The 27,084-nt window shown below is 39.3% G+C and overlaps 1 protein-coding gene across 1 annotated transcript in view; it reads right to left on the bottom strand.

Moving 5' to 3' along the window:
• POLA1 (DNA polymerase alpha 1, catalytic subunit) overlaps positions 1 to 27,084 on the bottom strand; it is a 320,208-nt gene that overhangs the window by 110,009 nt on the left and 183,115 nt on the right. Inside the window, exon 35 of the mRNA XM_079764678.1 lies at positions 6,467 to 6,583. Coding sequence (XP_079620804.1) covers positions 6,467 to 6,583 — 117 coding nt within the window. The remainder of the gene's footprint in view (positions 1 to 6,466; positions 6,584 to 27,084) is intronic.

The following is a 27,084-nucleotide window of genomic DNA, read 5'->3' as shown; positions in this document are numbered from 1 at the left end:
ATTGACTTGGCTGGGAGGAGTATCCTTTAGACCAGTGGTTCTCAACCTTCCTAATGCCGAGACCCTTTAATACAGTTCCTCATGTTGTGGTGACCCCAACCATACAATTATTTTTGTTGCTACTTCATAACTGTAATTTTGCTACTGTTATGAATCGTAATGTAAATATCTGTGTTTTCCGATGGTCTTAGGCTCTACAGCAGCAGTTCTCAACCTGTGGGTCGCCTAAGACCATTGGAAAACACAGATATTTACATTACGATTCATAACAGTAGCAAAATTACAGTTATGAAGTAGCAACGAAAATAATTGTATGGTTGGGGGTCACCACAACATGAGGAACTGTATTAAAGGGTCGCCGCATTAGGAAGGTTGAAAACCACTGCTTTAGACACTTCAGTTTTTTCTCCGTCTTGTAGCCTGTGATGGTTTGAAGGAGTTTGTGCAGCCATCTTGGACCACGTTGTGATCTTGAGGTTAGAAGCCTGGCATTGCCAATGATGATGCCGTGGAGCTATAGCAATCCTCAACAGCCCACAACCTGGATTTCTGTCACATGATACAGTATTAATGTTTCTTGGATAGAGAACTGAATGTCCATTCTGTTTAAGCTGCTGTTACTTTTGGTCTCTAATTCCTTCAGCTCAGTACAATTCCTGTCTGTTATGGGTTGATTGTATCCCTAATAAGGTATGTTGAAGTCCTAACCCCCAATACATGTGAATGTGGCCTTATTTGGAAATAAGAACTTGGTAGATAAAATCAGGTTAAGATGAGATCATACTGGATTAGGCTGGGCCCTTGATCCAATATGATTGGTGTCCTAAGAAGAAGAAGAAGAAAAGATACAGACACACACAGGGAAAAGATGGCCACGTGACTACAGATGCAGAGACTACAGTGATGCGTCTCTATAGGCCAAGGAATGCCAAGGATTATCAGACACTAGAAAAAGAGGCAAGGGAGGAGAATTCTCTCCTATAGATTTCAGAGGGAGAATGCCTTGCCAATACCTGGATTTCAGATTTCTAACTAGCTTCCAGAACTGTGAAAACAATAGATCTCTGTTGTTTTAAGCTAGCTGGTTTGTGGTACTTTGTTACAGCAGCCCTAGGAAACTAATACACTACTAATGGAGTCCTAGACTTAAGTCTAAATAAATCATTTGGCTCTCAAAACTCCTGACAAGGCATGGGCCAGAGGTTGCATGTGCAAAAAATATTATGCGTTTTAGTATACAGAAGGCTCAAAATGAATCAACACTATGAATATGGATGCCAAGAAAGTTAACGCAACCCTAAATAGACTTCACAGAAATTGGCTACCTAGAAAAGTTGGCAGCAGCAGGATTGTTCTGCTCTGTACTAGAGCCAGTGAGGGCAGTTGAAGTGCAGCCTGCAGTTCTGGGTTCCTCACTTTATTGGGAAAGGAATGCTAGATTGGGATCATTATTCTGAAAAGCAGAGTACTAGAAAAATGTCTGAAGACCTAGGAATATTGGGCCTAACAGGGAAAGGATCAGGAAGATAGCCACTTTCACCATCTTAAAGGCTCTCATAAAACAGGAAAACAGTAGATGCTGAATAAGTGCTTACTGAAGGCCAGGGATCAATCCATTCAGCTGAACTAGGAGCAATGAGTGAGTCAAAGGACACAAATTTAGGCCGAATGTAGGACCTATCTGTCTAGTGAAAAAGAAAATAAACTTTAAAAGTATATTGAAAGGAGAAACCCATCAATGGATGAATAGATAAGCACATGATGGTATCTCTATGCAATGGGCTATATCCGGCCATAAAAAGTAATGAAATACTGACACATGAAATGCTACAATATGGCAGAACCTCAGAAACATTGTGCTTGTTGAAAGAAGCCACACACAAAGGTCATATATTACATTATTCCTAATGGGCACAGGGATTTCTTTGGGGGTGATGAAAATGTTTTGGAACTAGAGGTGGTGGTCGCACAGCATTGTGAATGTACTAAATGCCACTACATTATTCACTTCAAAATGGTTCCTTTTACATTATGTGAATTTCACTTCAATAAAAAGGGATGAAAAAATTAAAAAGAAGGCTAGCATCTGCTTTGTGGTAAGAGAAGCTGTAGGTAGAACTTAGCAATCTCTGCATCAAAGAACAAGTACATTGAAATCACAACAGAGATCCAAAGGACCCTTCATGGTAAACACCGAGAGTCTACTGAAGGGTAACTAATTACTAGATACAAATGTTCAAGACTTTCCACCATGGTTCTAAGGTTCTCTTGCTGCACAACTCGTGATTACTACCTTAAGAGATCACAATTATTTTTCTATTTTCATTTTATGCTGAAACAAGACACTCTCCCAGGTAGCTTGACAACATTCTCAGTGTCCCTAAGTGACTTATCAAATCAATAATTCATTCAACCATAGCCATTTTGAAACTGTAACACATAATGATTATAAGTTCATCATTTAAGTTCTCCCTTGGAGGCGAAAGTCCAGCATGGTACACATGTTCCATTATAAAAATTTTCAACAGCTTTATAACTGAGGATAATGTGAAAAACACTAGAGTTATCCCAAAGTAGGACTCTACGTCATTTTACTGCTTTCCTCATAAGTGGCCTTCAAGAAATTTAGTTGAATGAAAACCTGAATAAAAGGCTCTACCACAGTGCTCCTGCCCCAGGGGCTGTACAATTTCACAAATTATTTCTACCATGGCCCAGGGAGTCTCACTCATGTAGATGTTTTCTCATCTCGTCAAGTTAGAAATGTTTGTGAGAAAAACTTTAACTTGGTTTAAAATCCTAATTCTATAATGAAAACAAAAAAAAAAACTTACGCTTTATTTTTGGTGAATTATATAACACAGAATACACTGTGGGTTCAGCTCATAGCCATACAGATTTGGTCACCTTAAGAAGTCAAAACCATGTCCCTAAAATAAGGAGATATTAAGATATTTATTCTCTGTCTTGGGTAAGTCCCGTCTCTATCACCAGTGTGGAAAAGGGTTCTATTCACTTAGGAACTTATGCAGTCCTCAAAGTTTTTATTCCTGTATTTATTTGCACTTCCTATGTAGCAGTGAATACCCAGAGAATATATTTTTAATAACCAGCAACTTGCATACTGTTAAATTCCCACGAACCTAAGAAAACTTTACTAATTAAAACAAAAACAAAAAACAAGGTATCTGAGAAGAGAGACACATCTAAAACCCTGGGAATAAAATTGCCTCAGCTTTCTTCTCATAACTCTGGCAACATGAGCCAGAAGAAGAGCCAGTTTTCATATTCCAAGTCAATTCTGGAAAGTACTCAAGCCAACTACAACCCAGGACTAAATGAGAGTAGATTTATTATGTGAGGATGAGACTGGCACAGTAAGGGGCAAGTGCTTTACCATCAACCTTGAACGTGTTTAAAGTCCCCACTAGTCAAGCATTAGGAAAGCAGTGCTTTTGTCCAAACGGTTATTTACAAATGCCACTTTTTGCTCACAGATAATCAATTTTATATAATTTAGGTAATGTTAAAGTAGCTTCATAAATAAGGACATGTCCTGTCCATTTGATATGTCCCTAGCACCTAGCAAAGTGCTAAGATATAGGTGTTCAATAAATAATTTTTCAAAAAAATATATTTTATTGATTTTTTACAGAGAGGAAGGGAGAGGGAGAGAGAGAGAGAGAGAGAGAGAGAGAGAGAGAGAGAGAGAGAGAGAGAGTTAGGAACATCGATGAGAGAGAAACATCTATCAGCTGCCTCCTGCACACCCCCTATTGGGGATGTGCCTGCAACCAAGGTACATGCCCTTGACCAGAATCGAACCTGGGACCTTTCAGTCCACAGGCTGATGCTCTATCCACTGAGCCAAACTGGTTAGGGCCAATAAATAATTTTTAAATGAAAGTAAAATATGATTGAGACATAGCAACCCAGAACTTAAAAACCAGATAAGCACAATCCTGCAAAATTAACACATTGGAAAGCCCTATGATAATTATAATGACCCTATCCATTGTACCACTGATTTTGGAACTTCTCTAGAACTATTAGCAGGTCCTCGAATAACGTTGTTTTGTTATAACATTGATGAGATGTCATAGGAAATTAATTCTGATTTGTATCAATCAGCCTATGGTAAAACTGGTTTCATTATACATCATTTTGCTTAAAGTCACAAAATATATTGACGATGTTAAGTGAGGAAAGATGTAGCTTTTTCCTCCTGCTAGGAAAGCCTAGGAACCTCATAAATAGAATTAAGAAATTCCCCACTCATCACTAGCAACTCAAAAGGAACCACAGAAGAACAGGCTGTCCTACTCTCAAGGTCCCTGTGAGGAACAGCTAAGGGCAGTATCACCAACCAGGATGCTATGAACCTCCAGCTATTCCCAAGGGTCATGTTCTGAGCTGCAATATGACCCTAGGAGCTAAGCTATAAAAGCTTCTCTCTGGGCAGAGTAGCTGATAACTTTGACAAATGCCTGCCTAAAATGCCACCGTTTTTGAGGACAAGGATATGAAGCGAAAGAAATTATTTCAAAATGCCCATTGGTTTGCTCATTTAAAAAGGATAATAAACGACCAAAGATAACCGGATGTATGAAACCACTACCAATAACATCATCAACTTACCAGGAACATCATCAACGTTTACTGAAAGGCTAGCTGTACACTTTCCTTTTACTTTCTTTCACCAAGAATGCAATCATAAAACTGGTTGACTTTCTAAGAAGTAATTCAATTCTCACTGAACTTCACTTGATGATCTAGATGTTAAAGGCTCAAAGGCAGCATGGGTTCTTGAAGCAAGGTGATTCCCCTGGAGTCTGCAATTGGATTGATGACTCACACTAAATTGATACAGTCTTGTTTTCTTTCTGCACCTGCTGATGCAAGTCTTGCGATGAGACTGACGTAAAAAGAATTTGCTGCAACAGCTAATTCTCATTTTGTGTTCTGTATTTTTAGAAAACCTACACTCTGCTTTGTTAATTATTGAAGATCTACAAAATTAGGGAAGGAACATTTATACATATCAAATTAGTTAAGTATAAGTGAACAATAATGTTCAAATGCTGCAAAGGTAGTGGTAAAAACTGGTAACAGTGTAAGTTGGGATAACCCATTAAGAAAACAATTTGGCAATACAAATCATGACCATATTATATTTATGTATTTTGAAATATACTATTGATAAGAATGTATCCTAAAGAAATATTTCAAATAACAACAACAAAAAATAACTTAAGCAGGAAAATATTTGCCACAGTTTTCTAATAAAGAGATAGTGAAAATAGCCTAATATGCCCAATGAGAGGGATGGTCAACATTGCATTTAAAATTTTTGGTACTGAAAATTAAGTAGCAATACAGACAGATGTTTGACAAAAGATAATACAAAAGCATATTTTCATTATGACTGAAAACATGTAAAACATACATGTGAATAAGCAAAACAAAGGAATATACAACAATGGTTGTAGCCATATGTAGTTTCTGACTTCTTGCTAAATTTTGTGAAAAGGCAATATATCATCTTAAATATTTCGCTAAAACTAGCCTGTGGATCAACCATTTTAAGTGAAAAGATTTGAAGTTAAAAGTTGCTTAAAGAACCCTGCCTCTGTGTTAAAAAATAAGTAAATACATAACAGGTTTCTGATTTTCACTCTCTTCTCATCAAAATCCTTACAAATCCTCGGGCCAGACCAATGTGGAAAGTGAGGCACATTACAGTCCTGTTTGGCGAAGCAGACTACACATGACCATTTTATAGGCTCTGAGAATCTGCAGTAAGCCTGTTTAACTTTGTCTAGTCCAGAGTTTGCTAGATGTACTTGATCACAAAACCCTCTTTGCACGCAAGACCCCCAAACATTTTTCTCCCCACAGTTTGGGAAATGGTGCTTGGATGATGCTCAAAGGAAATTCCCAGGAAGATGGTTCCAGACCATGTGCTCCCAGTTGAGAGCCACTATAGTCTCCTTATCCCTCAGGTATACGTATTAAGCTAGAGAAAAGGCTTGAGAACCACTGATCTACGCTGCTACTTAGAAACAATGGAAGCCCATACAAATAAACTCTTTAGGGTACCGGTTTGGGAGGTTTTTTGGCCTTCATAAAAAGGGTTCTGATCTAGTCCAAAGGTAACAGCAGTTTCTGCAAAGAAATGGAACCTCTTCTTTGTAATTATAAAGTGGTGACCAAAGAAATCTGAGTAACCCATATGAGAATTAGTTTCTCTTTTAGCTATAAATACAGTATTGTTCATGATGTGAAAAAAAAGCATATCTTTTTGAAGTTTAAATATTTAAAAAATATGTGTATGGTAGTAAGGTGTCTCTACCCAGCAAACTCCAAATATCTACTTCCCAGAGCTAAGGAATGGACAAAAACAGCCCCCCACCCCCTCCACACACAGATACACACAGTTCTTTAGCATCATTTATGCCACCTTTACCTCTGGTCGAAGTGTAGCTTTCATGCAGACTTGGCAAAGAGGTCCATTTCGGGAGAACTGAAGGGGAAGGTGCCGAATTCGATTTCGACAGGTTGGCTCCTCACAAATCAACCAGCCCTGCAGAGAAAAAAGAGAACACTTCAGTCCTCTCGCCACCATCAACAAATTCAAATAAAGACCCCTTTCATTATCAAGACAGACTCATCTCATTCGATTACCTTTCTTCCCTGATGTGTGATTTTGATCTATGCCCCAAACTTAAAAGTTAGGCAATTCATCAAGTTTTACAAAAAGAAAGATAACATGAGATGGTATTCTCTTTTCTTAAAATACAATCCCCATCCCACATACAACAATACCTCCCAATAAAATCTTATATGATTATTCACAGATGTAAACCAATGGGTTTTAGTTCATTAGTACAGACCATTACCAAAGTAAAGAATATACCACATAGAAATAGATGACTTTCCCAACAGCTAAGTAAGTATTTATTACGTAACTAGAGGCCTGATGCATGAAATTCGTGCAAGGGGCTCGGCCCTCGCAGCCCCAGCTTCGTCCGGAAGGTCGTTCGGCTGTCCAGTCTAATTAGCATATTATGCTTTTATTATTATAGATTGCTGAGATCAGTTTCCTTCTCTGTGAAATGAGCACAACAGTACCTGCTTTACAGGATTGTTGTGGTTGTGATGTAATACATTCAGAGTGTTTAGAACTATGTTGGCATAAGAGAAACACTGACTAAATGTAAGCAACTCTTTTATGTAAAATTAAAACATTGCCTGACTGGTGTGGCTCAGTGGCTGAGCATCGATCTATGAACCAGGAGGTCATGGTTCAATTCCCGGTCAGGGCACCTGCCCGGGTTGCGGGCTCCATTCCCAGTAGGGAGTGTGCAGGAGGCAGCCGATCAATGATTCTCTCTCACCATTGATATTTCTCTCTCTCTCTTCCTCTCCTTTCTGAAATCAATCAAAATATATTTAAAAAATAAATAAATAAAATCAAAACATTATTTTACACATGTTCTCTGGAGGCTGCCATGTTTTCAAGGATAACATCAACTGACCACCCTTTCCCAGTGGTTTCAAATAGCCACTGCCCACTTCTCTATACATTTCCCTCCTGCAGTTACTCCCCCTTGCTGCTCTTGTGTGAATGTTCTCATACACATGCGATAACAATATGCCTGTTATCTGAAATCAGCACTGTTTGCTATGAAACATATCTGTTAAACAAGTAAGATAAGACTTCACAAATGGGGTTGAGCAAAACTCAGGTTCTCTGGGGGCTTTAGTGTTCTATGTATTCGGCATAATACACCTAAGGGAAACTAGGGGGTATAAAGGTGAACAAGGTATGCTCCCTTATTGCATGGGTTCCCACTCGGGGAATTATAAGCAGGGACCTGACTGTCTTTGGGTCTTGGAGCCTTTAGAGAAGCAGAACTTCTGAACTGGTCTTGAAGAGTAAGTATAAGTTGGAGAAGGCAGGAAAGACAACTTAGTCAGTGGTTCTCAACCTTCCTAATGCCGCGACCCTTTAATACAGTTCCTCATGTTGTGGTGACCCCCAACCATAAAATTATTTTCGTTGCTACTTCACAACTGTAATTTTGCTACTGTTAATGAATCGTAATGTAAATATCTGTGTTTTCCGATGGTCTTAGGCGACACTGCTAGCGGTTCTCAACCTGTGGGTCACGACTGTTAATGAATCTGTGTTTGTAAATATCTGTGTTTTCCGATGGTCTTAGGCTCTACAGCAGCGGCTCTCAACCTGTGGGTCACGAACCACAGGTTGAGAACCGCTAGCAGGGTCGCCTAAGACCATCGGAAAACACAGATATTTACATTACGATTCATTAACAGTAGCAAAATTACAGTTGTGAAGTAGCAACAAAAATAATTTTATGGTTGGGGGTCACCACAACATGAGGAACTGTATTAAAGGGTCGCGGCATTAGAAAGGTTGAGAACCACTGACTTAGGTAGAGAAAACAACATGTGCAAAAGAATTAAGGCCAGAGAGAACTATGTGGAGTATGATCAAGAAAGGCATCAGTGACATTTTTAACCACATTCTCTGTTTCTAGACTGAGCAACCTGTTGGGTTTTGTTCTGCCTAGAAGAGAGCAGTATATCTACAATTGCTCCTTAATTATGTTAGGGACCTTCGTCTGCCACTTATTAATGTGGCCACATAGCATCAATTCAAAACTGCAGGATGTCCCCACTCATCGCTGTGCTAAGTGAACTCATTCCTCAGAATAGGCTCTTCTTGGAAGTAGCTACAACCAAGTCAAGGCAAAGCACTCCAAATCAGTTCTTCCAGCTCCATTTATTACTTTTTTTACTAGTACACCCAAAGAAAGTGTACTGTAACATTTTTTACTAAAAGAAAATATGCTACCTTTAAAGAATATAAAATCCATCTAGACAATACATTCACAGTAAGCTTCATTCCTACCTTCAGTCAATAGGCTGAAATATTTTATTTCATTTTTTCTTTGTGTTTCTTTTTTCCCCCCACTTTTTTTTATTTAGGTATTATATGTGTACATATCTTACCATTGTCCCCCCCACCCCACACCCCAGAGTTTTGTGTCCATTGGTTATGCTTATATGCATGCACACAAGTCCTTTGATTTATCTCTTATCTCCCCCACCTCTCCCTAACCTTCCCCCTGTAATTTGACAGTCTGTTTGATGCTTTACTGTCTCTGTATCTATATTTTTGTTCATCAGTTTATAATGTTCTTTATTATCCATAAATGAGTGAGATCATGTGGTATTTTTCTTTCATTGACTGGCTTATTTCACTTAGCACAATGTTCTCCAATTCCATCCAGGTTGCTGCAAATGATGAGAATTCCTTCTTTTTTAGTGCAGCATAGTATTCCATTGTGTAGATGTACCACAGCTTTCTGATCCAGTCATCTGCTGACGGGCACCTAGGCTGTTTCCAAATCTTAGCTATTGTAAATTGTGCTGCTATGAACATAGGGGTGCATATATCCTTTCTGATTGGTGTTTAATAGGCTGAAATATTTTAATATTTAATTTGAACTTTTCACGGAGCGGGTCTCAAGGAGTCCTTATGAAATCTTTAATATATGCCCAGAATTATATTTAATATTGTAGAGAGTTTCAGGAAAAACACACACACACACACACACGTAATTCAGTATAGTCTGGCTTTAAGAAGCAACTTGTATGGTACCAACTATAAATGCTAAACAACACAGAGAAGGGATGGAGTCATGTGGATCCTACCACGAAGTAGAATAAAGAATCAGTGGTTCTGAGTCATAGTCATAGCCATAGCCATAGTCATAGTCATAGTCATAGGTCTTAGGGCCACATTTTCTTGATTTAAGGACACATTTTTATTCACAGTTTACTATTTCTAAAACTCAGATGCAATTGACATGTACATTTAATGACGTATTTGTATTTCCTTCAAAAAAACTGTTAAGATATAGCTCACAATTGATGGCCTCTCAGAATTAAAGAAACAAGATACTTTGGTTTAATCTATTCTAGGTATGGAGACTACCAAGGGGGACAGTAGAGCTGATGGCAGCAGCAGATATTAAGTTTTAAATGCAGCCTATGGACACTAAAGGTCAGACTAGTTGTTTCTGGTTACCATGTAGGCATATTAATAAAGAAAACAGTAGACTTCAAGCAAACCATGCATGAAAAATGTAGGACTGGATGACTTATCATTCATTTGGAGTTGCTACATTTAAAAAAATATATTTTTAAATTGATTTCAGAAAGGAAGGGAGAGGCGGAGAGAGAGCTAGAAACATCAATCAATGATGAGAGAGAAACATTGATCGGCTGCCTCCTGCACGCCACCCCCACTGGGGATGGAGCCCACAACCTGGGTATGTGCCCTGATCTGGAATTGAACCATGACCTTACACCAGCCGGGCTGGAGTTGTTACATTTTTGAGACAAAAAATTAATAAGCACCAGAATATAACCTGGAAGTTAAAATTATTTCTTTTCAGGTTTTGAAACCTGATTCCATCAATTTATTACAACTCCATGACTCACTAGGTGAGCTGCCAACCAGGGAGATCTAAATTGTTACCTCACCTGTTTCTAAAGCAAACACCCAACTATCTCTGACAGAGTTACTAACTAAATGGCCTTTCAAGTAATATAGAAAACAGATAATATAATTTGTCTAGACTTCCTACCAGTTATAATTAACATTAAAGAGGTCTTTTCTTCTTTGTCACCTCTCTCTATTCAGTACTTATTTGGATTTGTTTGTACTTACTATCTGTTAATCTCCCTTTACAAATGACAACAATAACTAGCGCTATTATGCTTGGAAATTAAACATGCTGATAACTGTGTGAAGGGAACTGGAGCTGAAAAAATATTAAAGCCTGTAGCTCTTTATACCTCTTGTTTTATTTTGATAATTAAGCTTTTGGTCATGGTCTATTTTAAACAAAACTCTTCTATGGGGGAAATAGGCCCTAATCATATTCAATATATGCTTTGATTCCATTCAATTTTGTCAAGTACATTTTGGTTAACCCTTTGTTCCCCCCAACAAATAATAACTGACTGTATTAAATCTACCTTTCAACGAACATTTGTGTCCTTAAAAATAAATATGCCAGGTCTTTGAAAAAAATCCCATGATGGGGCAAATCATCCATGGCAAGATGTCACAGTGAAATTTACCTTGCATGAGAGTTAAAAATGAAGTAAATGAAATTTACTTTGAATTACTACTCACAGAGACAAAACTAAACTAATGTTCATTTCCCATGTTGGGAAATAATGTACTGTGCAAAACTATGTTGCCAAGTCAATAGAAGGAAAAAAATTTAATAAAGTGTAGTTCTTTGGAAGTCAAACCTATAAAAAGATTTGGGCTTTAATAAAAACTTCCAAAACCACTCTAAGGACGTTGTCTATCATCCAAATATGTCATTTTATTATGCAATGCTACACCAAAGTGCCAAATTGTCATAACCAACAGAAATAAGGTCATTAATAACATACTTTGTATATTTTATATTTTCATGTACATATTTCCGCAGCCCCCTTTTATGGCTACACAAATTTGGGGAGTTTTGAAAAAATAAAAGTATTCTGAATTTTATATACATACATATAAATTTTGTGTGTGTGAGAAGAAATAAGGCCATTAAGTTTTCAGAGGGCTACTAAAACCATGCTTATAAGTAAAGGGTTCAAAAGAGGTGAAGCCACCTGTCCAATAGCAAAACAATGATTCCTTGAACTCATTGTGTACGAAATTGTGTGAAATGTTGATTGGTTCTGATTGCTAATATTTCTGAGGCCTTAACTAAAATATTTCTGCACATGCTAAAAAGGTGTTCCTGGCAGTTGCCCCTTAAACACAAACTGTTATTAATTTGAGTATACTTTGCATTTTTAGAAGGGTGCACGCACAAAAATCATCCAGACCTGGAAATGTGGTGCATAGGAGGCACTCAAAAATATCTTTTGAATATAGTAGTTCCCCTTTACCCATAGTTTCACTTTCTTTTTTATTTTTATAATCCTCACCCGAGGATATTTTTCCATGGATTTTTAGAGAGTGGAAGGGAGAGAGGAGGAGGGGAGAGAGGGAGAGAGAGAGAGGTGAGAGAGACACATCAACTAGTTGCCTCCCACATGTGCCCCTACCGGGGCTGTGGAACATGCAACCAAAGTACGAGGTATGTGCCCTTAACTAGAAATCAAACCCTCGACCCCTTAGTGCATTGGTCGGCAAACTGCGGCTCGCGAGCCGCAGTTTGCCGCTCTGTTGACTAATGAGTTTGCCGACCACTGGGATAGGGGCTTAATCACAAGGAACAACAACAGCCTGTAATTATTGGAATTGAGAGTCTAGGTCAGTGGTCGGCAAACTCATTAGTCAACAGTGCGGCAAACCGCGGCTCATGAGCCGCAGTTTGCTGACCACTGCCTTAGTCCATGGGGAGAAGCTCTAACCATTGAGCAACTGACCAGGGCCACAGCTTCACTTTCTGTGGTTTCAGTTACCCCTGGTCAACCCAGTCTGAAAATATCAAATGAAAAATTCCAGAAATAAACAATGTGTAAGTTCTAAATTGTGCACCATTCTGAGTAGCATGATAAAAATCTTGTGCAGTCCCGCTCCATGCCCCCAGGATGTAAAACGTCCCTTTGGCCAGTGACTCCATACTATAAACGCTCCCTGCCCATTAGTCACTTATTAGCCATCTTGGTTATCAGACGACTGTGGAGGTACCATAGTGCATTTGAGAAAGTAACTTTTATTTTACTTAACTTTTATTAACAGTATTTTATAACTCTTCTATTTTATTATTAGTTATTGTTAACCTCTTACTGTGCCTAATTTATAAATTAAACTTTATCATAGGTATGTATATATAGGAAGAAACATAGTACATGTAATATAGGGCTTGGTACTATCTGTGGTTTCAGGTATCCACTGGGGAATGTATCCTCCATGGATAAGGGGAGAGAGACTTCTGTAAATGAATGCATAGAAGCGATAAAATAAAAATGCACAGGAGCACGTTCATGGAAAATAATAAGGAAAGGGTCTAAAATTCACAGTCCTTATTCTCTTTGTTTTTTTCTTTAATCCTCACCTGAGGATATGTTTTTATTGATTTCTATAGACAGAGGGAGGGCAGGAGGGAGGGAGAGAGAGAGGAGTGGAAGGGAGGGGGGAGAGAAGATACAGAGAAACATCGATTGGTTGCCTCCCGTATGAGACCTGACTGGGGAGCGAACTTGCAATCTAGGTATGTGCCCTAACCAGGAATCAAACCCAAGACCTTTTGGTATATAGGACAATGCTCCAATCAACTGAGCCACCTGGCCAGGTCCACAGTATTTCTTATTCTTTTTCTTTTTTTAATATTTTATTGATTTCATAGAAGAAGGGTGAGGAAGAGAGAAAGATAGAAAGATCAATGGTGAGAGAGTATCATTGATCGGCTGCCTCCTGCACGCCCTACACTGGGGATTGAGACCGCAACCCGGGCTTGTGCCCTGACCCAGAATCAAACCGTGACCTCCTGGTTCATAGGTCGACACTCAACCACTGAGCCTTGCTGGCTGGGCGTATTTCTTATTCTTGAATCAAATATGTCGTGGGCCCTTCTCCCATTTCCAATTAGTCACCAAGTCTGCCCCCTGGCCTTATAGTCCTATTATCACCAACCTCACTCAAGCCCAGACCTCAGAATCGATCTATTGCAATAGCCCTCTACAGGGTTTCCCTGACTCCATTCTCTCCCACACCCAATGCAAAAGGAGGCCAAGTGTGGCTTCCCACTCCCATCCCCCAACTGTATACCTTCCAGAGAGTATTAAGAATCCATGCTTTGGTCTGGCTTTCCAATTTTTACAGCCTCATCCTATTCCTCTTTTCTCATCATTCTCTTACACAAACTCTTTGCCCCATCAGATTTTTTTTCACCGTCTTCATCACATTTTGCCCATTGCCAACTCCTCGTCTGTACTCATGCTGTAGAAAGTGGTTCTCAACCTTTCTAATGCCGCGACCCTTTAATACAGTTCCTCATGTTGTGGTGACCCCCCACCATAAAATTATTTTCGTTGCTACTTCACAACTGTAATTTTGCTACTGTTATGAATCGTAATGTAAATATCTGTGATTTCCGATATTTACATTACGAACCACAGGTTGAGAACCGCTAGCAGGGTCGCCTAAGACCATCGGAAATCACAGATATTTACATTACGATTCATAACAGTAGCAAAATTACAGTTGTGAAGTAGCAACGAAAATAATTTTATGGTGGGGGGTCACCACAACATGAGGAACTGTATTAAAGGGTCGCGGCATTAGAAAGGTTGAGAACCAGTGCTATAGAAGCTTTGCCTAAAACGCCTACTCCTTGAACACCACTTCCATTCCTCTCCTATGAATGGAAGACCTCTCCTATGAAATTTCTCACCCACCAGGGACTGCTCCCTGTATCCCAGCAACAACTGAGCACACAACGCTTTGCACTATCCCTGAACCATCTTATTTTACCTCCTTAAATGATGGTCAGGCCCCCAGAAGTGACCTGCTTTAGATTGGTAGTGTCCGCCACAGTCTCCAGCACAAAGGTTCACACTCAATGAAGAATACAGAGTTGAGATTATGGAAAACCACACTTGCATGTGTTTCTCTCTCTCATTCATTAATGGGTAATTTTGTATAAGTCACCAAACCTCTCTCTGAGCCTCAGTCTCCTTGTCTATAAAACAGGAAGTAATGAAACCTATCCTATTGGAGTTGTTAAGAGGATCAAATAAGAAAACCCACACAGAGTTCAATAAATTAAAATATTATTATCCTACATATGCCACCAGTACTGGGGAACACCAGTGCTGGGCTATAGCTGACAATGCACTATTAAAGGTGTAATATTCAAATATGGTAAGAACCAGGTCAACTTTCACCTGGTGTTATCCCAAAATAGAGAATCCCAATGATGAATAATGGGTAATATTAGGCACACCTGCATCTCAATTTGATTGCAAAATAATACAACTATGTAGTCCATATAAGTGAAATGATCAGGTTTTTCCTGATAAAACTATACTGGAGCCCTAGCTGGTTTGGCTCAGTGGATAGAGCGATGGCCTGCAGATTGAAGGTTCCTCGGTTCGATTCTGGTCAAGGGCACATGCCTGGGTTGCGGGCTCGATCCCCAGTAGGGGGCGTGCAGGAGGCAGCGGATCAATGATACTCTGATCATTGATGTTTCTATCTCTCTCTCCTTCTCCCTTCCTCTCTGAAATCAATAAAAACAAAAACAAAACAAAAAACTATACTGGATTTGATGTTACAGACGGCAGAATGGATGGTGAGGGAAGAGGAGGTGGTCTTTGCTTTACTTGGAATTCACAGAGATTTTCAAGAGACACAATGCAGTAAAGCAGTGACATATGATTTCGTTTAAACTCTAATGGCTCTCCAGGAGTGTAATGACAGGGTCACAGGGCTAGGTCTGCCAGCACACACGCTCTCAGAGTTCATCATATCATTATCCTATGTAATAAAAGGGTAATATGCAAATAGACCAAACGGCAGAACAACCAAACAACCAATCAAAGTGTAATATCTTAATGATATGCTAAGGCTGTTCAACTGCTCGCTATGACGTGCACTGACCACCAGGGGGCAGATGCTCCGAACTGTAGATTAGCTTGCTGCTGGGGTCCGGCTGATCGGGACTGAGCAAAATGAGACACACATGCCCTGGAGCCCTCCTGAGGTCCCTCCCTGGCCCGATTTGTGCACTGGTGGGGACTCTCAGCCTGGCCTGTGCCCTCTTGCAGTCCGGGACCCCTTGGGGGATGGATGTTGGAGAGCCGGTTTCAGCCCGATCCCGCAGGCCACTCCCCTTGGGAAGGCACCAGACGCAGGGCTCATGGCTGGCGAGCACTGCTGCAGCAGTGCAAGCCTCTCCCGATCGGGACTGATTGGGCGGGAGCCCGTGACAGGCATAGTGGGGCCAGAATGAGCAGGAGCTGCAGGTAGGAGCTGCAGGCGGTGGTGGACTGTGGGTTTTGGTCGAATCCCTGCAGGCCACCCAGAGGGACCCTACCCATGCACGAATTTGTGCACTGGGCCTCTAGTTTTTCTATAATGGCCTAACCACCCCCTCTCCCCAAACTAGTGCACTCTGAGAACACGAGACCCTCTTTCCACCGAAAACCATTTATACATGTACTGGGGTTCCCTTGTAGTCAAATTTTTGTCACAGAATTATCCCCAGCGTAAAATGGGTCTTCTTATAGCTAGAGCACAGTATGGGCCCACAGCTGCCTTTGAAGAATGACATGTTGTGATTTGGGACTTCCAGAAATAAAAAAAACAAATTGCTTTCTGACCCACATTTGCACCCAAAACTGGGAGAAATTTTTCTTAAGATCTCCAGGGGAAATTTTAACAGGAACATAATTTTGCATTTAAAGTTAAATTTTCCACACTACAGCATTCTGGCATGTCAAAGAGTGATTATTAAGTCTCAGAGAGGTGCCAGGATAGGAGATGAAAGAGAAACTCGGGAAAAAAATATATATAAACTGACTATTCTCCAAAGTTAATACAAAAATATATTTTTTTAAATTATCAAAACAGATGTGGAAAGTGCCTTGTCGGTCAATGTAAGAGTTTTGAATATTATTAAAATTGATTTTTAAAGTAAGATATGTCTTTAAATGAACAGTCACATGTCATTTCATCCAAGTTATTTGAAACTTATTGATCTTATCATTTGTGCAAGGACCAGACTGTGCCATCAGTTTGCTGAAAGGATAATGGAGCACTCCCCAACTGTTATGATAGGTTAGATGCAAACAGCGCTCCTCATTTAAACACACAGAATAGCACTACAAGTGGACAAATTCTAACCTCGGCAATTGTATATTACATGATAAATTAGCAAGTTGTTCTGCTTTGCCTCACATCAAATCCAATACCATAGCTATGTTATTTTAATTTGCAATCAGAGGTTGAGCATCAGAAGATGTACCTGAGGGACATTAAACCATCTTCTCCTGCTATGCTGTGAGCAGAGAAAGCCAACAATTACCAGCAATTTTATTTTACCACTGTAGGACAATACTAGAACAGTTAAAATCGTCTCCACGCAAGCAACTGGGCAAAATATACTTAAGATTACTTTATATGGAAGATTACATTGGAGGGGGGGGGTTCAATGGTGAACATGTATCTTTCTGTATGGGCAGCTGAAAATCTCTCCTGGTATATTCAAGCCTATTGTATAAAATACTCTCCCTATTCATCCAACTCAAAAGCAAGCTACATTCTTAGGCTATAATAGGTCACAACTAAGTACACAGTACCTTGCTTCAGGAATAATTTCGCTTTGTCTGTCAACTGTCAACAAAGCACAAAGAGCTCATGCAACCCAGCCATGTACTGTGGATGTTAGAGAGCTAAGAAAATACAAATAATAAGAATACAAGATTTGTGAGCAGCCCTGCTTTCATTTTATATGTGAAACGGAAAGCATTTTCCTCTCCACATTCCATTAATCTCTATTGTACTACAAATCTTTTCACAAAAGACTTTTGTTTTCACTATGTGAAGCTACAAGTGACTTGGGGATGTAATATTCCAACCGCGATGAATGTCCGACTTTCCAACATGAATGCTTATAAATGGATGTGCCAGTTAAGGCATATAGTCATTTCAACAAGAAAAAGGGAAAAAAATAAAATGGAATGGTAAAATGGCTACTCTGGTGTTTATATTATTTTAGTGATGAAGCCTCTAAGAAAAATTGTTAATTACTTCCACCACCGACCTTGCTCTCAAGTCTCACTCTTGAAAAAAAAAAATCACCTTCACTATATTACACACATGAAGAAATAAACTTCAAAAGTAAACTCAAGGTTTAGTTTCATCAATATGTGCCCAGAAAAAAGATTGGAAGGAAATACTCTAAAATGCCATCACTGGTTCCCTTTTGGTGGTTTCTTCTGTTTCTGTATTTTCTAAAATTTCTACAAGTATATATTGTTTTTATAATCAGAAAACCGTTATTAATGAGGGAAGACACAGTTTTGACAAGACCTTTCAATATAATCAAATCACCAATCCATCTGAAAAATACCTTGAGCTATACCATGTTTCATTGTAACCAAGATGAATTTTCTGGGAATGTGCTTAGGGAAAAAAAGAGCACATAAAATCGTTTTTTCTTTAAAACATTTGAGACTAGTTCAGAAATTTCAAAAAATAGGTCAATTTAAGCATATAAGCAGTTCTCGAGTAGAAAGTGGCAGGGCATGTATTAGTGGTATTAGAATAATTTATCAAATTAAGCCACTCTCTGAGATCCACATAGCTTTCGATGGAAGATGATTTGAACACTTTTCTTTATGATGCTGGATCTCTGAAGGTGGGTAGCAAACCAGTTTTAAAGAGAGGCGCTTTGTTCCCATGTCCCCTCCTCTGGCTTTATTCAGTGTACACATGGATCAGCTCATGTCCAGGGTAGGAATCAAATTTTTAAAAAATTCAATCAGGAAGGCATGCTCGAACCTTATTACGAGCAGAGTTTCTTTTCTATGCTCAAGTCTAGCTAAAAGTAATTGTTATTATTTGTTTGTTTGCAGGCTAGAATTTATTGGCATGGTTTAAATGTGATATGCCTTTGGGTACAGAGCAGCAAATGTTAAAACTGAACTATATACGCAATGGCCTCAAAGGGCATCTTAAAATCAGTATGGAGTTCAAACCATCACCAGGCAATGTTTGTTCATTTAACTTTAATTATTTTCTCCTTGAGAGTGGTACTAATGAAACTGAATATCTTTCATGGTTTCGAAGGGCTGTTTGAATGGTCTGTAAACAGAACTAAGGGTAGACAAGAGATCTGGCTGAGCCAGGGGGTTGCTAGGTGATGCAGAATGTAAACTCACAAACTTGTTAAGGTTTCCCTTGCTTTCATGGCACTTTCACACACTCTCAAAAGTTTTGAGAATTGATTTTTCAGGTGGCCATTAAAAAAGAGACCCCCTCCCTTTCGAAATTCACTCCCCCGAGCTGATCTGCCAGATTCAGAAAAGAAGAAATGCATCTTTGGATGTAACCAGGGAAACTTTTGCTTTGACATAAACACGGAATCGTGTATTTTACGAATGCCCGTAATTTCAGAAACAAATCCACCAAGGTGGATTTTTGAATTTCAAAAAGACATTTCTTATCTTATCTTATTCAACATAGAATAAAATTAAGATTTCCTTCCAGAAAAAAAAACAAAGGTGATCACAGCTTAGAGGATTTGGGGCACAAAACCCAAAACCCCATGGCAAATACCTCAGCACAGATTATCTTCACGACAAGCCTTTCGGGTTAGCCACACATCTCCCTCCTGGCCTACACCAAGTCTGACTGCCTGTGAGTCTTCTTCCTCCTGCCCCCTCCTCAAAGCTCCTTTTTAAGTAGCTGATCAGAGATTGTCCAGTAAGAGCACTTTATTAGATCATCAGCCAGAGGGGTTCACAAGTACTGAGAGCAATGGGCTCAAATGCGGCACATCAGTTTTAATAGACCAGGGGCTACTAGTAAACTGCAGACACTGCTGAGAACTTTCCATGCACTGAACTCTTGAAAAAGCACCGTCTCTCCAGCTTAAATGCAGCTGCCTCTTTCAATGCCGCAAATGGGTAAATTTGACAAAAAAGCCACCATTAAGACTACATGAAAGGCTCAAGACAACATCCTTTCAATGCTTTGTACTTCAGTAATCAGATGTACTTACTCACCCCCTCCCCCAAACCCGATCAAGAACTATTTCTGAATGGTAGGAAATAATTCCACTTTGTACATCTTTTAGTTAATCAAGACTTTCTATTCAGCAATTTGACCTTTTGTTCAAAACAGGATTATCAGTTTTTTCGCCAGTTACCAAGGGCGACTCGCATGGTGAACATAATTGCAATAATTTGCAAAACACCATGGCAACCCACATTACAACTAGGTAAATACTGGGCTTTTGTGCTACATTGTTATTTTCAGAGATGCTGAAGTCAAAGAACGAATGACAAATGAACACAAAATTTATATTTGCTTTGTCTCAAAAGAGAAGAAAATTGATAACAAGAATTGGGGGGAAACCGACTACAGCTGTAATTTCTAACTTGATTAATTAGGATGGTAACAGTCCTTAACAGTATATTCAACAAACAGCCCTGACTTCGTCTCTCCACCCACCTCTCTCTATACCACTACCACTATCCCACCGCCCCCCCCCCCACCCCAGACAAATTTTTTCAGCCTGGAGAACAAACATCCCCCATTTGCTCTTTTCTTCAACTTAATGGAACCCTTAATTGCAGAATATTGTTCTCCTGCTCTTCAGGGCAGTGAAAATGAAAAGAAAGGAGGAGAGTGCCAGGGCAGACAGGGAGCTACAGTCATTTCTCCCTGCCTCTTCTGGACACCCCAGGCTCAATGATGAGACGGCATTTTTCTGGTCTCAGCAGCTGTTTCGTAGCAGACAATAAAGTACAAACTATTTAGCTTTGCAGAAAAGCCACTTCTTTCCTCTTGGCAATGCAACAAGGTAAGTCTACACACTGAGACGAAGTTTCATAATTTCAATGCCAGAATATAAGATGAGAAAATAATGCTAATTAAAAAGCCATAAATTTTTCCTGTAAATAATGATTAAATGTGGTCTGTCCAAAAAGCTGTTGAAATGCATGTGTTCGCTATTTGAGGAAGATGTTCAATAATACCACCAGTGTGCTGAAAACCACTTTATACTCAGAGAGAGCCCAATTCACAAAACAATCTAAAAATATAAAGTCAATACTCAGAAGTTACTACAAAAATTAAAACCACATTTTGATAAACGTAGTCTCAAAAACAGTATTATCTTTCCTGTAACAAATGCGATGATTACAAAAGTTATATCAGAATTGTTTTGGTCGGATATGAAAGGCAGGTTCTATTTTATAGTAAAGGAACAGTTTTTTTCTAAGATGCATACATTCTGTTATACGGGCTTTTTGGAAATGATCAGAATTGACTTTCCCATGAAAATGTAATGTTTTACGATGAGACGAGAAAAACACACACACAGAAAGGGCTGCAGAAGTTATACTGCTGAGATCTGAAAAATAAGAAGCTCCAGATGCACTCAACACAGCCCAGCCTGCTTTCCTCTGTCTGCCTTATAACGAGGCAGAGCAAAAGGAGTTTCTCCAGGGATCTGCATATTTCCACTAACTTTTGAAATATCAAATGAACCTGATACTATAATGAGTCCGTTCTTATTTTGTCAGGGCTGAAAACTCCCAGACAGATCTCAAAGATTCAGCTTAGAGAAATCACAATATAACATTCTTCAGAATATGCCTTCGAAATTACAGATACTGTGATTTCTCTGGAGGAGTAGAAATCAAAAGAACGTGACACATTAACTCCTTCTCAGTCAGTGCCAATCTCTTTATACTTGGAAAATATATTTTATTTTCTGGCTTAATTCATTTCGAATTTACCATACCTGTATTAAAGTACATTCTTATCAAAAGTCCAAATGTTAAGAGGAAATGTATCCTTTAATGCCAAACAATAAAGGGTTGAACAAGCCTTCAGTCCTTTTCAAATAGACTTGATGTTAGACCATAAAGTGGGCATAAACTCCCCATGACACTTGAACTTCTTTAAGAAGCCCAAATGAAATATTTTATTTTAAAAAATATATTTTTATTGATTTCAGAGAGGAAGGGAGAGGGAAAGATAGAAACATCAATGATGAGAGAGAATCATTGATTGGCTGCCTCCTGCGCACTCCCCACTGGGGATAGAGCCCGCAACCTGGGCACATGCCCTTGACCTGAATCAAACCCGGGACCCTTCAGTCTGCAGGCATCACTCTATTCACTGAGCAAAACCAGCCAAGGCCAAAATGAATTATTTTATAATCTATCTGGAATTTCTTCACTTATAACACTTTACCTAGTACACTTGATCCCTCCTGCCCCAACCTTTTGTTGCTTCTGTTCCAGTATTTGTTTGTTTTTCCTTTTCTCCTGTTCCCTCTTCCCCACTTAGGCCAACTGGATAGGATGCTTCTTGACTTCTATTTGTGAATTGCAACATCCAACCCTCTATAATATCAATAAATTATCCAAATCCCAAAATCAGGAATGGCAAATACCTAGCAAGCGACTGCATTCCAACTCCCTCCCCAATGGCCCATATAAGATGAGAGCCGGCACTCACTATGAAACCCACCTGCTATCCCTGCTCCAAATCCTCCTTGATCTAGAATTCTCAACTCTGGCTGCACATCGGAATCACCAGGGAGCATTATAACACTGACTGCTGGGCACCACTCTAGCGTTTCTGATTCAAATAGGTCTTGGGGTAGGGCCTGAGAATTAGCATCTCTAACAAGTTCTCAGGTGATACTGCTGCTGCTGGCCTGGGCACCATGCTTTAAGAACCACGGGTCTGGGGTACAGAAAAGAGAATTGGGATTTTAAAAAGAAACCCAAGTGATTCCAATGTGTGGCCACAGCTGAGATCCACTGTCCACATGATTCTCATTTTCTCTTGTTCAAAGAAAACTACTGGTTACTATCTTCTGAAGAATGAATTTTGTAAATAGAATTGTACTAAAAAAAAATCTCAACTCTTTCTCATTCAATATTTACTCTTTCTTTAGATATTGTTATGTGGTTCTCTCTTTTACAGCAAACCCTCAAACTGGACTTAATTCTGTTAAAAGAACTGACCAGTCTTAGCTGATTGCTCGGTGGTTAGAGTGTTGGCCTGAGGACTGAAGGGTCACGGGTTCAATTCTGGTCAAGGCACATACCTCGGTTGCAGGCTCCATGCCCTGCCTGGTAGGGGTGCATACAGGAGGCAACCAATCAATGTGCCTCTCTCACATCGATATTTATCTCTGTCTCTGCCCCTCCCTTCCACTGTCTCTAAAAAAATTAATGGAAAAAATATCCTCGGGGGAGGATTAACAACAACAACAAAAAAACTTACCAATTTCTACATAGTTTACATCTTGTATGCAGCTTAGTAACATACTTCCTTTAAACAAACCAATAAATAAAGAAGCTTACTCTAATGATAACAATCTAGTCCCTACAATATGAAGTGTGCTTTACTTAGGAACACAGAATTTTAGGAGTGCTGATGGAAATAGTGTCTATGAAAGCAAGCACAATTACATTTTTTACTTGACAAGTAATCTGAAATAATAAATATGAACTCTAAATTTTAAAGTTGGAAGGGACTTTAGAGCTCTAATGTTTCATATTCTGAGAAAAATGAAGCCCAGGAAAAAGTATATTCCTTGTGCACTCTCAGAGCCTTTATCGGCAGGGCCACCCAGGTTCTGAACTTCTAGTCCAATACTCTACATACTACACCTACTCTGCTTAATGCATGAGCCAGTATAGCTGTATGTGGTTCGTGAGCATTTGAAATGTGGCTAGTCCAAATTGAGATGTTACAAGTATAAAATAAACAGACTTAGTCCAAAAAAGATAATATAACTTACTGACGTTTTTTATATTCATTATAGATTGAAATATTTTGGATATGATGGGTTAAGTAAAATCTATTATTGACTATTTCTCCCTGTTTTTAAAAATACAAGTGGGAATGTACCATATACAGTTCTAAACCCTTCCTTTTTTGGTCAACAGTAGAGGAAATTATACCTTACTAGAGGCCTGGTGCACGAAATTCATGCACAGGTAGGGTCCCTAGGCCTGGCTGGCGATCAGGGCCGATCGGGGCCTTCTGGCTGGCGGCCAGGGCCTTCCTTCCCTGGCTGCTGGCCACCTGCTGGGGCCTTCCTTCGTTTCACGCCACCCCCTGGTGGTCAGCATATGTCATAGTGAGCGATCTCCTGGTCTCCCAGTCGAATTCCCAAGGGGACACTTTGCATATTAGCCTTTTATATATATAGATAAGTACACATAAGACCTGCAATGTTCCTTTTAATGGCTGTACAAAATTCTATTTTCTAATGTAATCCTTCAACAAATCCTCTTCTGATCAATAATTAGGTTGTTTTTAGTCTCTTACTATTACTAGTAATGCTGCAAGGAATATCCCTGTACAGTAACTTTGGCAACATCTTCAAGGTACTGTACATCTGGAAGGAGAGATATATAAATTGGAATTGCTGAGTCGTATGTTCACTTTAAAATGTGTCAGGTGTCGCCAAAATTGCAGTACAAAAAGGGAAAAATAATTTTCACATCTGCTAACAGTGTATGCAAATACTCCTTTCCCTACACTACCCATTACCTAACTTTTGGATCTTTGATAGGTGAAAATTGGTATTCATTTGGACTTTGGAATTTAAGAATGAGCTTAAACATCTTTACCTATGTTTATTAGCCATTTTCATTTCCTTCTCCATGAATTACCTGTCCCTGTCCTTTACCCATTTTTCTACTAGATTATTGGTCTTTTTCTCCTTGATTTGCAAGAACACTTCATGTGTGAATGAAATTAGCCCTTTATTTGTTTCATGCGTTGCAAATACATTCCCTAGATCATTTCTCTTTTGATATTATGGTGTCTGTGTGTATGTGTAATTTTTTGAACCTGCAGAAATTTTTACTTTTAAATTTGTAGTCAAATTTATCATTGTTTTCCCTTCTCAAATTCTGAATTGTGTGATGTTTCAAGAAGTCTTCCCAACTCTAACATTATTAAAATATATATTACTTTTATAGTTTCATTTTCTAACTTTAAATTTTTTATTCACCTGGAATTTGTTTTAATGTAGGGAGCAAGGAAAAAATTCAACTGTATTTTTTCTCCCAGATGACTGTTTCCTACTGACATAAGTCACTCCTTTATATAATACTAAATACAACTTTAAGTCTACTTCTGGACTTTCTATATCAGTGATGGGCAACCTTTTGAACTTGGTGTGTCAAACTTCGCCAAAAAACTGAGCATAACTCGGGCAGTGTGTCACTTTGAGGAAAAAACATTATTTCGCAAATGTTTCATCCTCGGCATGTGGCCGCCTCAGTGACCGCGTGTCATCAGAAATGGCTATGCGTGTCAGTGCTGACACGTGTGTCATAGGTTCACCATCACTATTCTATATTGACTCAATTAAAATTAGGAGAGCACCAAAATATTTCAATTACCCTAAACGCCCTAAAATTTTAATAACTGGTAGGCCATCTTCTTTGTGGAAATTTTCCTGTGAATTATTTCTTTTTCTTATCTAATTACAATAGCTAATACTTCCAAAACTGGGTATTTATCAAGATTTTCATTGGGCTGCCTCCAGCATTGGATTTCCCAAGAATCTAGGGCTGTGGATCCAAGCCACCACAGGATCTCTACAACTGGAAACATGTAATTATATTAAAATTACTACAGACCTTTGGTGCAAAATGCCTAAAATCAACTTCAGGGTTGAAGTTAATTTAAGGATACTAAAATGGTTCCCTTTATATTGGGAATTAGTCCTCTTGAAAGCTCCCTTCCCTAACAGTCTTCTTACTCAATCACTTCTCCTGGCTCTGTCTTTAAAAATAAGGGGTCAATGGGGGGGGGGGGTATGTAATACTTTCAACAATAAAGATTTAAAAATAAATAAATAACTAGATAAAACAAAAAAGTAATATATGAAGTTGAAGAGATTTCAATTTTAGGAGCCTCAGTCTCGTCTTTCATAAAAAGGAGTGTTATACCAGGCTAGGTGGTTGTTGTAAGGTCTGTTCTAGCACAAGAATTCCAGGACCTGATTTTTTTAAATGAACATGAGGTTTCCTATAAGCTTTCATGACTTAGCCACAACTGAGGTTAGGAAAATATACAAATGTTCCTATCACTGAAAATTATTTCCTCTTAATGAAATCTCATTACTCTAACATTATTAAGTTAGGATTGGATGTTATTACCATTTTCATTCAACTGCCTCTGGCTGAGTAGTATACCTCAGTGAATGTCTAGAGTAGTAGTTCTCAAATTGTGGTCCCCAGACCAACAGCATCAGCATCATCTGGCACCATGTTAGACATGTGAATTCTCAGGCTCCACTCTAGACCTAGAATTGGATATTTTGGGGTGGCACCTAGCAATCTGTGTTTTAAGCAAGTCTTCCATGGTGTGGCTGTGAAAAATGGGCATGCATTTATATAAATAAGGTGTTTTATGGTTTTGTTAATCCTCATCTGGGGATATTTTCCATTGATTTTTTTTTTTTTTAGAGAGAGAGAGAGAGAGGAAGGGAGGGGGAGAGACACAGAGAGAGAAACATTGATGTGAGAGAGACACATTGATTGGCTGCCTCCTGTACGTGCCCCAACCCGGACCGGGAGTTGAGCCGCCAACCGAGGTACGTGCCCTTGGCTGGAATCAAACACGGGATCCTTCAGTCCGTGGGTGGATGGATGCTCTATTCCAAATAAGGTTTAACAAGTATAAATAATGAGGCTAAATGGTACACGCTATGAAGTTGTAAAACATATAGAAAACAGGCGGAGGTAGAGTGCTATATACATATATACACACACATACGTGTATATATATACATACATATATAAACACATACACATATATATATACATACATACATATATGCATATATATATATAGATACACACACACATATATATAAAATATCAGCTACTGATCCTGACATTTGCCAATTATGCTACCCCTCTCAAAGCCCCAAATGCTCTATGCCCTTCTGAATACTTTTATTACTCAGGATTTGAATATATATATACTAGAGGCCCGGTGCACGAAATTCGTGCACGGAGGAGGGTTGTCCCTCAGCCCAGCCTGTAGCCTCTCCAATATGGGACCCCTTGAGGGCAGTCAGACATCCCTCTCACAATCCAGGACTGCTGGCTCCCAACTGCTTGCCTGCCTGCCTGCCTTCCTGATTGCCCCTAACCGCTTCTGCCTGCCAGCCTGATCACCCCCTAAACCACTCTGCTGCCAGCCTGTTTGCCCCCAACTTCCCTCCTCTGCAGGCCTGGTCACCCCTAACTGCCCTCTCCTGCAGGGTTGATCACCTCCAACTGCCCTCCCTTGCAGGCCGGGTG

This window comes from Cnephaeus nilssonii, assembly GCF_951640355.1.
Source record: "Cnephaeus nilssonii genome assembly, chromosome: X".
Taxonomy (NCBI): Eukaryota; Metazoa; Chordata; class Mammalia; order Chiroptera; family Vespertilionidae; genus Cnephaeus; species Cnephaeus nilssonii.
This window is presented reverse-complemented; position numbering and strand designations above follow the sequence as displayed.